Source organism: Podarcis bocagei (assembly GCF_964188305.1).
Source record: "Podarcis bocagei genome assembly, chromosome: 10".
In the NCBI taxonomy this organism is placed as follows: Eukaryota; Metazoa; Chordata; class Lepidosauria; order Squamata; family Lacertidae; genus Podarcis; species Podarcis bocagei.
This window is the reverse complement of record NC_138135.1, coordinates 30,505,168-30,519,574: the sequence shown is the minus strand read 5'-3', so window position 1 is coordinate 30,519,574 and position 14,407 is coordinate 30,505,168. Positions and strand designations below refer to the sequence as shown.

At 42.3% G+C, this 14,407-nt stretch overlaps 1 protein-coding gene across 23 annotated transcripts in view; it reads left to right on the top strand.

Moving 5' to 3' along the window:
• The window catches only part of RBFOX2 (RNA binding fox-1 homolog 2), a gene marked incomplete at its 5' end in the record, with an annotated part of 175,398 nt that overhangs the window by 79,665 nt on the left and 81,326 nt on the right, over positions 1-14,407 (top strand). The window contains one exon of one of the 23 annotated variants that reach the window (XM_081211018.1): positions 575-851. The exons of the other annotated variants lie outside the window; for them this stretch is intronic. Coding sequence (XP_081067144.1) covers positions 825-851 — 27 coding nt within the window. Of the gene's footprint in view, positions 1-574; positions 852-14,407 lie in introns of those variants that run through there. 23 annotated transcript variants of the gene reach the window in all.

The window sequence follows — 14,407 nt, the reverse complement described above, 5'->3', positions numbered from 1 at the left end:
TTCCTTTCAGATTTAAGCGCGCGCGCTCTCTCTCCCCCACATTGCCAGTTCTCTTTCTCTGTTTATTAATATCACTTGGGCTGGAAGAAGCTCTGCCTTGAGAGAAGAGAAAAAAGCAGCAAAGCCATCCGCCCTAGTGGGCGCCGAGTTCAGTTAGGGTTTCATCTAGGACGACATTGCCCGTGTCCAAGGTGCGCGGAGGTGACATTGCAGGTATTCCTTTTGTGTAGAAGAGAGTTCCGCCCGCCATGTGCAAGCGTGCCCGGGCAGCTGGAAGGGCTTCGAGCTCTTTTGTTACCCGGAGCTGTGCTGCCTACGCCTCCTTGACTGGATCGAGGCTCTGGCGCCCGCCCGCGCTCCCACCGCGGCCCGAGTAATCCTATACCCGTAGGCGCGCAAAGCCCGGAAAGAGGATGCCAGCAGTATCCCAGAGGCCCCTCTGCTTGACTCCGAACTGGCTCTGCAAGCGTCCAGGCGGGGACGGGGGACGGGGAGGAGGAGGAGGAGGCGGGCCTTGGCTCTGATTAATTACCTTAGGCATTCGGGGGAGGGACTTCCAGCCGCCATCTGGCTGAGATATGGGAGGGAGCTGCGGAGAGGGCGGGCGGGGGAGAGACAGCCAGAGAGGAAGAGAAAAGAAAGGAAGAAACACGAGAGAAGAAAGGGAGGAAAACCAGGATCAAGGGGAACCCCCCGCTCCCTCTGGGTCGCCATTCGGAGACGGGGCGCAAAGCAAATAGGCAAAGGGTTCTGCCACAGCCCCACCTGGCGGAAGGGTCTTTCTTTCCCCTTTCTCCAACACCTCCCTCCCCCCGTTTTGGTTTATGGAGAAAAAGAAAATGGTCACTCAGGTAAGGCTGCGTTTCTGTGGTGCTGTTGCTGCCTGCGCCGCGGCCCCTGCCATCCCCGCACAACTCCGAGCACGGGGAAACGGGAGTGTCTTGCAGCGGCTTCGCCTCCTGCAGGGGGGGAAAGAGCAACAAAATAAAATAGAAATAAAAATGGTGCCGCCTTATAACGTTCGCTCTAAGCTGCGGGAAGATTGCCGTACATGGGAGTGTGTGTGTGTGTATGTGTGCGCGCAGCCATCCCTGTTCATTCTGCTCCATAGCAAATTCCTGTTTCCTGTGCTGTGCAGCTGCAGCTCAGGAAAGACCCTGTGGGGATTTGTCTACCTCTTTGTCTTGGCTTGGAGGGGGAGGGGGGGAGAGGGACTGCAGAGGTACGGAGGGCTTTGCTACCAAATTGCAATGGCACGAGGGGCTTCCTTCTCCCTGGGGTCCTGGTGCAGTTTGCATGAGGCTGCTAGAGGATTGGATTCTGAGTTTCTTTTCAGAATGAATCGCTTCCATGCTGGCATGCGTTCCTAATATTAGGTTTGGGGTATTTGTTTGTTTGTTTATTTATTCATTTGTTCATTCGTGCTCTTAGCAGCTTAGGTTTCCTCCGGGAACCAACTAATGATATGCAGCCGTATGTAGTGGCCATAGTGTGATATGATCCTTGAGGTTCATTCTGTTTTACTCATCAAATCTACCTTCTCTTAACACCCCACCCCCTGCATAGCAGCGGTGCAATGGGGGGCATATGCAGGTCTTCTTGCAGGTTTGGCTGAACCTGCGTTTTAATGACTTCTTTGGGACAAACAAAGGTAAACACCCCCCACCCCAACCATTTCCCCAGGTGTCTTGTCTAAGCTGAATGCCCTCCAAGCTGTGAGGTATGTTTCAGCTAGGCATAGACACAGGAAGGCAGCTGCCTATAATTTCCCAAGGAAACAGCGTTGGCACTGAAGGCAGGTGAGGATTTCTCAGGGAATTTGCCCAGTGTTGAAGAGCAGTCATTTTTCCTGCTCAGCAAGGGATGTTATCTGATGCTGCTTGTCATTTAGAGCCTTGGCGAGTGGGAAGGAGGTGTTTTTTTTGTTTTTAAAGATAGCATGGAAATCTCCCAAGTTGACATAGAAAGGTAGTATAGGAATTAAGAGAATTCAACAAAGGGGGGGCAGTAAACAGAGGAGGTCAGGAAGCAACATCATTAGAGCCAGACTTCTTTACTGTTTGCAGTTATATAATGCCCTGCAGTGCCATGCAGAGATGGGTACCTTGGGGGGGGGGCATATTCCCAAGGCAATTTTTTTTAGTAAACTTTTAATCATACAAATTTGATACATTCTTTGGAATCTTGCATCATTTGACATGTAACTTTTGTAATATCACACATATATGCATCACTGTTATTTTAAATTAAATCTCTGTTAAGCTTTGATGAGATCATGCATGACCGACTTCAGGGAGGACTATATTCCAGATGACTGGCTCAGAAGGAGGTTGCTACAAGCCTGGTACCAGCTTGACTTCTTCAGCCCTCAGACTTGCATTGATTTTAGTGGTTCAAAGGCAGGAATATCTAGCCATTCAAGGGCCCATTGCAGCTCTTCCTCTTTACTACCGACTCTCATTACTGTAAAAAATAATAATCTAGGATACTTGTATTGGGACAAATAACAGTTTCAAGGGATTCTCTCTAGGACAGGCTTCCTCCACGCTGTACTCCAGATATTTTGGACTACAACTCCCATCAGCCCCAGTCAGCATGATTATGGAGACTAGGGCTGATGAGAGTTGTAGCCTAAAGCATTTTGGCAACACCACATTCGGGAGGCTGCCCAGCAACATCATCCAAAGGCCTTCTCAGTATTTTTGTAGTTAGATTTTTTTCTTTTCATTGTAGCTCATGTTCTTATATAATAAGCGTTGTTGGGCATATGAAACCTGGTGTGTGCTTTATTTAATGTGTGTTTAGCTTTCCCCCCCATACATAGGCATTGTGCAGTGTATGTATGGTTCCACATTTGTATAGCTGCTTTTCGTAGGTCTGAACTCATGATTAACATATAGAACTGTCCAAGAAATCCTGGAGTAAAGATAGGCATATGTTGATATTCTTGTCATGTGCACAGAAAGTGAAAAGGCTTATAAGCTTATCAAGGAAGCTTAGAGGACTCCCACATGCATGGGCTGAGGAAAGTCTGTTCTGTTTGTCCTAGAGAAGAGAGAAGGTAGTAGAAGCTGATATTAAGACTCAAGAAAGACCATTCTTAACTAGCCTTGGCTTTGTGACCCTAACCTTAGTGTACATAACAGGGGCATGGAACCTATATTCCTCCACATATTTCTGGACTACAACTCGCATCATACCTGAGCATTGGCCATGCTGGCTGGGGCTAATGGGAGTCTAGGACCACAGTATACAGTATATAATTTCCAGTTTGGTTTTGAATGTTTGTGCCATATTTATACTTTAATTGCACAAACAACCTGATAAATATAATGTTTATCTGAAATCCCACATTAAGAAAGCAGTGTTTTGGTTGAATGAGTTAGCATGGCTATATGAGAGAATTGACTTCCTTGGTTTATCCTAAGTGCTTTTTTTTAACCTTTAGGACAGCTTTCCCCAACATGATACTCTCCAGATGATTTGAACTATAGCTCCCATCATCCCTGTCCATGATGACTAGATTTGATGGGCTTTGTAGTTCCAATCAACTGGAGGGCACTGTGCTGCAAAAAAGATTTAAGGTGACATTCTATTATGGAATAATTCCTGAAGGCGCACACATTCTTGTAATCCGGACTTTGGCAGTTGTGTTCAGAACTGCTGATCACAAGTCATGTCTCAGTGGGGCTTCGTGACATCAATTGCTTTTGGAGTCTTTTGAACGCATCAGTTGCTGGAGCCTCATGTACACAAGCATTTTTGATTAGTATTATGACACCAGCTAGATTGGCTCTTTTCAGAGTATGTTTCCATGAGCAAGAACCAAATTAGTTGCTCTAACCATATTAGTTGCTCTAATTACTTTGGTGAATGGGATAAGCTTCTGTGTCCAAAGATGTGCAGATACTTTTTTTTTTGGTAAGAGAATAGTACCATTTGCACAACATACTGGTGGTGTACTACTGCTGGTATAAACGGTCTCTTCTGGGGATGTGTGCTCCAGTGGGAGGGGATGGAGTGAATGCCTCTTGCTTCACTCCTGTACAATATGGTCATATGCCTAAGATTGGATTGAGAGGCAGTAGGGAAGTGTTACAGAATTTGCCACATGCACTCAAAACTGACAATTTAATTTGTATTTCTGCATTTACAGTGTGTTAATGTATAAGTACACTTCATCAGTGAAGTACCATTAAAATAGATGCAGAGAACTGAAGCTGGTACTAAAATAGCATTTGTTGGCTAGAATGCTTTAAAAATAAGAGCCCCATGTTTCTAATTATGTGTGAAACCTTCATCACAAAAGTGCCCCAGATTTGTTCCTTAGGCCTCATTTAGGTGAATTTAGCCTGAACTCAGCCCAGATAGTCCTGCAGATGAAATGGAAAGTGGAGAGAGAGGGAATTATATATGTTAAAGGAGTTTCCTTTTTTTGGCTATACTTTGAAATTACTAGCGTCTGGAGAACAAAAACGCCCTCCCTTTCTTTCTTGGACAGCCCAGTGCCTTGCTGGCGTTTTATTCAGTATCTGTTTCCAATCAGAGATGAGAAAGAGGGGGTAGGTACTGTACTGAGCTTCCAGGAGAACGGAAAAGGGTGTGCTGCCCCTTTAAAGCTGTTCAGCAAGCCCATGTGGCAGTAGCCCGTTCTGGAGTGTGTTCCTGTGCAATGAATCACTCATTCCATTGTCTGCTCCCCCTCCCCTCCTGCTTGGAGAAATGGAGTCTTTCACCTGGGCTCCTGCCTGCTTACAGTTCCTACTCTTTAGGTAGGGGGAGGGGATGCTCTCTGTAATTAAAAGCAGACGGAGGAGAGCTGCTGCTCCTTTCAAAGCTATGCCTTGCTGAATGAGCCGCAAGCTGGGGAGTGGCACTTTTGCCCTTCCTGGTGGGGAAGAGGTAGTAGCATTCCGAGAGGGTAGGGCTGCTGGCATTTCTCTTTTCTGGAAGTTCAGGATCTCCTTGAAGGATTATTTGTCTCCATTTTGTAAGCCCTCTGAAATGATTTGACTCCATTCTGTCAGTACCCCCCCCCCAGCTCTCCACCCCCATTCTTGGGGTAGGGGGGGGCTCCAGCTAGCACCGTTTATGTTGGCATGTGCTCGACTAGCTGCTCTGTGCCCAGAACTCAGAGAGGTGTTGGTTTTATGGATTTCAGACTTGCTCCGGTTTTTTGGTGTGTTTTTTTTTAAACGAACCAGCAGCTGCTTCATATTTTCCAACCATTCTCTCCCCCCCCCTTTCCTTTGCTTCCCCCTCCATTATAACCCGTTCCTTGCCAGGCCCCACGCCAGCCTGTGACAAACAACTGTAGCCAGACACTGCAATCCCAGCCTGCTTTTTATAAAAGCACGAATGCAGGAGTTCCTTAAATGGAGATTTGATTTAAATCTGAGCAGCGTTCTGCTTGGCAGTGTTCTGATTCATTAGAGGCTGTGTGTGCTTACCATCCCTCCATCTTCTCCCTTGCCCATATCTGTTTTATGATCTTCCCCTGCTCACCCTACAGTCATGGCCAGGCCAGTGAATGCATCTTTGTTAGCCTTATAATGGGACTAGGGTAGGTGCTGTATGTAGAATGGGGACAGTTGCAAGGGTGTTGGTTAGCTTGTACTAACCATAAGCATTCTCTTATATGAAATTATCTCCTTTGTTTATACTTAAAATGCACACATTCATGACAGTTGCTGCTGCTCCCCTTGCAATATGTTGCAGGATTATTCTCATTCTCTGCCTGCCTACACTACAAGTAATGTATTGCATGCTCTTCTTATTCTTTCCCCCTTATGTAAGTTTCCCCTTATATCTGCTAACACTCTCAAGCACTTTTTTGTGTTATAATTCACCCTTTATCATGGTTATCATGTACACTTGAAATAAGGCCTTTCCTGATGCAGTTTCATTTTCCTCCCTTGTTTTTGATGGCAGAATTCACACTAATCTGCTTCCTTCTCAGTAAAGATTGTCACTGTCAAATCATCTCATTGTCTGAGTTTGACCTTCAGTCGACTTTACCAATGGTCCCTGGCATGGCATAGGGTTTTGCTAAAAGTTAATTGGTGCTATATCATGTGGCATGCATTGTTTTGAACCATCTGGGTTTATATCTATTCCATGTGCTACAGGGCTCCCTTGTGTAGACAACATTGTCCCCCCCCCTTTTCTTCCTGTCACACTAGATCTTCCTAATGATCATACTAGTTTGACTTCATCTTTTAGAAATGTTTAGATATTGTGGTTAAGTGCAGGCGATTGACTTAATAATTTAAATTCAAACAATCCAGCTGATTTCGGAGAAGTGTAATAAAGGCATGCTGCTGCTGCTGGGAAAAACCCATACCTGCAGGCCACTTTTCTAAGAGGAAATGAACAATAGCACCCTTGCCTGAAATGTAGGGATATATTAAAACCTGTTAATTGCAGCTTGAAGAAAACTACTTACAGGTGGCCTAGGCATGCCAGATCCTAGAGGGAATCCTTGAAATCCCTCCTTGCTGGGGATTTTAAACTGGTCTGGATCAGGACAGATTGTTTTATGCCCTTGTTGCTCCATAGTCTCAGGAAGTCGGAAGCTGCTTTTAATGAGCCTAAGCTGGGAAGTTGTATAAAGGGGAATCTGATACACCAGTGCCATTTGCTCAAATCTGTGTCCCAAGAGTAAGCTGTAGCAATTTAATAGATTTCTAGTTGTGGAAATAAGGTAGCTTAGAAAGATAGAGCTCAGGACTGGGGATTGGTAGATCAGGGTTCTATTTCTGGCTGTTTCGCTGGAAAGTCTGTTGCAGCCATTAGATTAATACTGTTGCAAACATGCAAAGTATTGGTTCGATATCCTTTGAAGAAGAGGTCCCAACATGATTTATTAGCTTAATGGACTGTGGAGAGTTGGCCAGAGTCATTTACAGATAAAGGCACATGATGGCTCCCTGTGGAAGCGCATCTTCTGGCTATACTGATAAAAGCATGAGTTCTTCATGATGGCTGAGATTACAGTGAATTAATACTGTGCATCTTCTAATTGGAAAGCTTGGCCTGCTTGTGAGAAAAGTAATTGGAGGACATGATATGTATATGTGGGCATTTCTGACCAATAGGGAGCTGATTTGCTGTCAGCTGCAGCTGCTTCCTCCTTCCTCTCCAGCTTCTATGCTTTTTTTGCCATTTCTTTCTATTCGCCTGGTTGCTTCAATATATTTTGATCTTAAAAAAAGAAAAAGAGAAAAGTGTATGTGCCAAGGTCACCCAAATTGTCTAAGTCAAGTTGACTTTAGTTGACTCCGTAAATTAAGAAGTGTGGAATTATTACTCTGCCCCCGCAGTTTCTGCGGCGTTACCATACATTGAATGCACCCTTTCAAGCATAATATTTGCACTGACATTCCCAGAAGCTGCTTTTTAAAATGGATGCAGAGTTCTTCAAGCTGCTGAACTCTTTGTTAATATCAAGTATTCTGACTGAATGGGAGTAAATCATAGAATGCAAACCTGTGCCTGGAAAATCACCCCCTTCTCCACTTGTCAAACACAGCCCTTTTCTCCCCTAAAACGTTTCCCTCCAAATTCCTTCAGCAAAGCCACTACACTCTTACCTCCCACATCTTTTACTTTGGTGAACCTGCCCCCATTCTCACTGCTACCCTGAGGGATGCTGTGGTTTTCTAGCCAAGCCATATACACCCAAGTCATGATGCTCACGCAAGATGACAGGAGCTGCATTAGGAGTGCAGAATTACTTCCCAGTCTGTATGAGCTAGTTGCACCTTATGAGTTGTTATTGCAGGGTCAAACATTCCCTGGTGTGGGAATTAAGGGTTTTCTAAACCTGCCACGAGCAATTGTTTAATTGTTTTTCCTTTCTCTGGGTTCTCTTTAAAGTGCATAATGACCCTACCCCTGGTGATCTTGCTGGTGTCATGTCTGCAGGGAGAATGGACTCTGTCAGCTGAGTTATTAGTTCTGGCTTAGTTATGCTCTTCCTTAGTTTAGTTAGGCTTTGCTGTATCAGCCAGAGAACACTGACCTGCTCTTCTCCAACTTGAAATAATAATCACTCTTAACTTGCAAAAGAATACATTATACGGTAGCCACAGAATACAACATTAGTTACTTAAAAACTAGAGAGTGTATAGGAAGGCTATGGTTTAGTCTGCAATAAAAAGGTGACACCAACATTCCCCAATCTGGTGCCTGCAAAATGATATGGACTACAAATCCCATCAGCCTCAGCTAGCACAGTGTTGGGGAAACCGTACACAGAAACTTAGTGACTGCTTCACAACAATTGGTTTCTGTAGCTCAGGTGATGGAGCATGAGACTCTTAATCTCAGGGTTGTGGGTTTGAGCCCCACATTGGGCAAAATATTTCTGCACTGCAGAGGGTTGGACTAGATGACCCTTGTAGTTCCTTCCAACTCTACAATTCTTTGGTTTTTTCCTTCAATATCTGCCACAACCTGATAATGTGCAGGGCGTGATGTGAGACATGCTTGGGAGTAAGTTTGTGCACATGCATGTGTGTTCAGTGCACTTTTTATAAAAAGAAGTCTTTGTATATTTTATGGAATGCTAAGTCCTTTCCAGTGTTTCTGACAAATCACTTTAAGAAGCATGTCAAGTCAAATCAGTAATCTATTGTGGATTGATAGTGAGAGTGTTTTTTTTAATCCTATGATGACAGTAACAAGATTCTGCTTTAGAGACCGTATTCACATATAGATTTTTGGTCTGCAGCAACTATCTTTGGTTGACTCTATTTTTGTTGGAATTTTGGGGCACTTGGAGGGTTTAGTGAGTCTATTTAGTTATTTACAATTCAGTTAAAACATTTTAATCAACTATAAAGGTTCTCTTGATGGGTAAGCAGATTTTAAAGCATTTTAAAATATTTTGTAATAGCATTGCTTATAAAAACTGCAGTTAAGAACCATTTTAAAAGAGGTAAATCCCTCATCTATTATGATGCCTTCTGTGACATATCATCTAAAAACAAATTTCTTAGACCTGTTGTTTTTCTCACGTGCAGAATTAATTAATTAATTGACTTCAACTCACAAAACTAATCAACTAAGATTTATGTAATCATTATACAGTCCCTGTTATTGTTTTGCTTGTACAGGGTAGACTGAACCATTGTTTTAGCCAGTTTTGCTTCAGTTTCTAATCACCACACCTCCTACATCAAACAGTACAATTCTTAGCACTTTTCATTCTCCTATCTTGCATCAAAACTGGATGTAACACAGGTAAATAAGAATAAATTGGGTTAAAAAAATCTGTCAGCTGTAAGGTGCCCTTTCCTCAGAGTCTGGGTGGCAGCTTCTTAATACAGAGGTAGCACATAATCTAAGGAAAGGGAATTGGCACATGGATTCAGGTCTCATTTTGTATGCAGTAGAGATGCACCTATGTAGATTCAAAGGTGAGAGTGGGAGAAGGGAGCAAAGGGAATGATCGCATAACCAGTTAGAAGCAAGGTGATTCTGATGAGAAGAGGAGAGGAAAAACATTAGCGCAGTTAATGGGAACTTGAAAGAGATGTAGGGGAAGAATGACAGAATCAGTACAAAGACTCTACCAGCATAGAAAGAGGTGATTTTAATATTAGCACTGTGTGAGAGTGTCATTGCACCTATATATGTTGTCCTTGAAAATTTACTGAAGCCATAATCACACATAGCATTATTAGTGTAGCAATCCCACCCCTGTTGAGTTCTCTTGCACTGGTAAAGTATTTATATAAATATTGGACCCATGTGGGCAGGGACTACAACATAAATGTGATATGCATGCGTGGCAGTACATAGAGACCCAATTGTTCCCTCTTTGTTGTACCATCCATAGTCCAAGTCCTCAGAGAGCATTCTTCTGGTCTACACAGCTGTGGTTGCTCCCCTGAATGCTCATCAGAAAGCCAGGTCTCCACAGTGTTAGAAACTCAGATTTATAAGCTAGGTGCTAAACAACACCTTAAATCTAGGTTACGGTCGCCACAATGGAATTTCTGTTCTCTAGGGGGTTGGACTAGATGACTCTCGGGGTTCCTTCCAACGCTGTGATTCTATGATCCCAACTACATTGCTTGATTTTAGCTTGTTCTTACAACAGTTCACTTGTCCTGGTATGCAATAAGGAGAAACAAACACAGTGGAAATGGAAATTCAGTGGTGCCCCGCAAGACGAATGCCTCGCAAGACGAAAAACTCGCTAGACGAAAGGGTTTTCCGTTTTTGCGTTGCTTCGCTAGACAAATTTCCCTATGGGCTTGCTTCACAAGACGAAAACGTCTTGCGCTTTTTAAAAAAAGCCGCTTGAAGAGGCGCAGTTGTGACGGACCGTGCTTCGCAAGACGAAAAACATCGCAAGATGAAAAGACTCGCGGAACGAATTCTTTTCGTCTTGCGAGGCACCACTGTTGTATTAACCATGAACTAAGACAAAGGTTTTTAAACTGTGGCTAATTTGTAACACTGTGCACAAAGGGCACATGAATTGTCCTGTGCCGGTATGAGGACTTGTATACACACATGGAAACCAGCTTGCTTCCTATATATTAATATATATATTTTATTAGGCTTGCAATCCTTCTAGACTGTTCCCTACATTTCAGTTGGTCCATGACAATCTCCTAATGAATATCACTGGTGCAGATGTGGCTATTTAATCAAATTTAAATGAACAATGTGCAGAAAGTATGTGTTTTTCATATGTGTATGTGTGTATACATGTGTATCTTCACCTCTTTTAAGATTTAGTACAATAAGCAGCAGAAGGTCAGAAAAAGACTAACAGATATCAAATCATAGCATGACTCTTTCTTTCCACATCAACACTTTTTTAGGACTGCTTCAAACATCACAGCTGTTCTATGTGGTTAGCCGTGACACGTGAGAAATTGCGTGCAAACTACATAAAGAATACCATATGTGATTCCACTATTGGCTGTGGCTTTCCAGAGTTGGAAATGTAGCAAAATAAATGCATGTGTGATCATTGCATGGAACAGTTGGTATGTAGCTTGCATGCAAGTTCTTAAGCAGAAGTGCTTATCCTGTAGGAGTTAATGTCTGAAGAAACTCTGGGAGAATGACACTGTTTTTGAAAATCATACTGAGTTTTTCTCACTGGAATGAAATGTTTCTGTTTTTGTGTGAGAGAATGAATCTTTCTTGAGAGTCTTAGAATTCTCAGAGTGTTAGGTACTGATGGGCTAAAGAGATAAGAGCTATAGCTAGATGATAGGTGGAGACAGTGCAACAGCAGTTTCTTTTTGTTTTCTTTCCCATAGATAAGGAAGCCTATTAGTCCCTTTGTAAACTAAACGCCAGTGCAGAAATAGTGCAGCTCTGATGCGGGGACTAAAATTACTTTGCTCCAATATAAATTATATGCACATCTGGCAAAAAAAGAATTCAACAAGAGGCTTAAGTTGGGAGGACCCTGAGGAATAACCTGAGTGGGATGGTTGTCTGAAAAAATTAGGTATGCTTTTGTTATTTAATAGTAAGCAGTGAATCGGAAAGGAATAGCTAGTGATTAAGCTGTGAAATGCCATCCGATATCTGGATATGAATTGTATTTATTTGAACAGACGGCAGAGGATTGCAGTGACTTCAAATGAGAAATTTTCTACTGTACAGGGTTACTTTAAGGTGTCACACATCTTTCCATATGACGATAGTGCCAGGCAAGAACTTTAGAAAGGAATTGGTGATACACATATAATGTATTGTTGAATGAGTAACTTCCAAGTTCATTATCATTCTGGAAGCTGGTTCAGATAAACATTAGAGTGCTTGACATTCATAAGCCAAGTAAAGAAAAATGGGAGTCCTCTGAATTGTGTTATTTATTCTTGCACTAAGGAGAGAGAAAAATGGCATATTAAATCATTTTTTAGATGAGTATGTGTGACATATTGCACATATGAATAATTGGTTTAAAGGTGTGATCAAATTGCTTCAGTATTTAATTCACCTGTAAGGAGATCTTCACATACACCTAATTTGTTAATTTTTCCAGCTACCTGTCTAGTATGAGATTGTGATTAATTCATCATTGCAATATGTGTCTTTGCAGAAATATATATGCATATATATAAAACACAGTAAATACTCACTTTTCCTATTCACTGATACTCCGAATTTTGGCTGCTGCATCATATCAGATCTATAGCTTTATCTGACTTCCCAGCTCCTTCAGACATTTTCAGTTCCTGTTCAGCCTTCTTGAGACTTGCCTCCAGCATCCATAGCAACTCCCTTTATCCCTGCCTTGCACAAAGTCTGTTCCTTTCAGTTCCTGTATATTACCCCAAATAATGTTCTTTGTTCTGAAAGCTTTGGCCACTTGGATCTTCCTCTTGTGCTCCAGTTTTTCGTGAACAATCGGTGTGTAGGCTGAGAGAGTAATGCGTCATTGCACACAGAAAAGCCCTCTAAGCAGTAATATCCAGTCACAATGGCATAGGGGCCTCTTCAGATAATATTAGTGAAATGCATGGGACTGCCCTTAAAGATGTCTCTTATGTTTCAGCTGCTGCAGAATGCTGTGCTTTGGAGACATAATCATTAGCATTGTCACACTGGCTTTTAATTAGCATCCAAGTTCTTCATAGATTGGGACCCATGTACCTGCCTCTTTCAGTAGGAGCCTCCATGATTTCTGTCTACATTTCTTGATTGAACGAAAATAAAACATTGGCCACAAGGATTAGAGTCTTTGGCTATGAAATGAACTGCAGTAGAAGGCACTGGGTTGGTTTGACACTTGTTTTTTTCTCTCTCTGTGTGTAGCTGCTGCTGATTTTATATTGTTTTCATTTGTTTTTATATGAACTGTTCTGTGTTGTGAAAGGATGGCACATAAATGTATTAAACAAAGTTTTAAAACCTCCTTGTAATTTTATATTGGAATGGAAAAGGAATGTTTGGATACCAACCCTTCTGTCCCCTCCCATCTCTCCATTGAGGATGGAGGAATGCAGCGTTAACTTAAGGACCTTGTGTTTGTTTGAGTTCAGGGTCTGTCAGTTTATTTGGTGTTTGAGGAAGGAGCGGTAAACTCAAGGCCTGTTCAACATTTCTCCCAATCTCAAATCCAGGGCGCATGAAGTATAATTTGAACTGGAGCCTTTTACTTCTAATCACTTCCATCCATGAGGTCTACAAATACAGAAACCCTTACTAGGTTGGGTTTTAGTATGCCTGGAGTACAGTTACTGCTAGGGCTTATAATTCATTTAATTGATCTTGCAGTTTTTAGAAAATGAAAGTAAAATGTGGTGTTTCTCTTATGAGTTTGGAAAAGGACGTGCAGAATAACAAATGGACAGAACTTTTTCTTCTAGCAACTGACTTGTAATGAATGCTCAGGTAGTCTCATTACCTTTAACCTTGATACTAAAACAGGACATTTTTGCTGGCAGCCCCATGTAGTGTCTAATTCCACCCTCTGTCATAACCATATTAGAGGGTTACTGTGATGCTTAAACACTGATCAGAAAGAATCTGATATACATACATTAAATAAATAAGTTGTCCTCTGCCTCACCGTAGGCAGAAATCTGTTTTTCTAAAATCACCCATTTTGAAGTGAAGGAAACAAAGAGTGCTTCAGTAGCTAACTTGATTTACTAAACTAGATCACTCCCTTGAAATTCTAGAATGAAAGGAGTAGTGTGCCAGTGCTACAAAATAAAACCAGTTATGCAAAAGACATAAAGAAAATAGGCTCTTACTAATAGGAAGCATGTAGCATTTTTTTGTCAGAAAGCTTTTCACAAATGTTATCTTGCAGAGCGAGAGAATTACTGTCAGGTGAACAACAAATAACGCAGTGTAGGAAGAGAAATTGTTGGGGGTGGTCAACGGACTTGCCTCTGGGTTAAGTGGTTCGTAATCTGGCACAGAAGGCTGCATTCAAGATTTCATATTATTAAAAAAATGAATCTAACCTTTGGGGAGGAACCTAGTAGCATAAAGATGATAGAAATTAATAACGTGTGGCTTTAATATATCTATTCTTTTGGATTAAAAAGATGAATAATTTGGGTGGAGGGGAGCTGCTTTGATGTTTCCATAGAAGTGGCCATGGTAATATAATCAATTGGTGTCTGTTCCACAATATGGTAGGGCTGCGTCTTCTAACTCTTCCTTCAGCGCATTGCCGGCTCTGCTGTTTGGAAGGTAACTGAAGCTGCAACAATCACAAACTGTTGGATTTCTCAGGTGCCCAGTGGAGGCTTCGGAAAGGAGGGGGCATTGGACAAGATGCGGTCGTGGCCTTCCAGTATTAGTGTATGCTTTTATCCTAATAGAGTTCTTATTGGGATGGCTGTGTCCTGAAATATTTATTGGCCTGTTTAAATATTAAATGCCATGAAGGCCGTACAGCATGATGGTAATT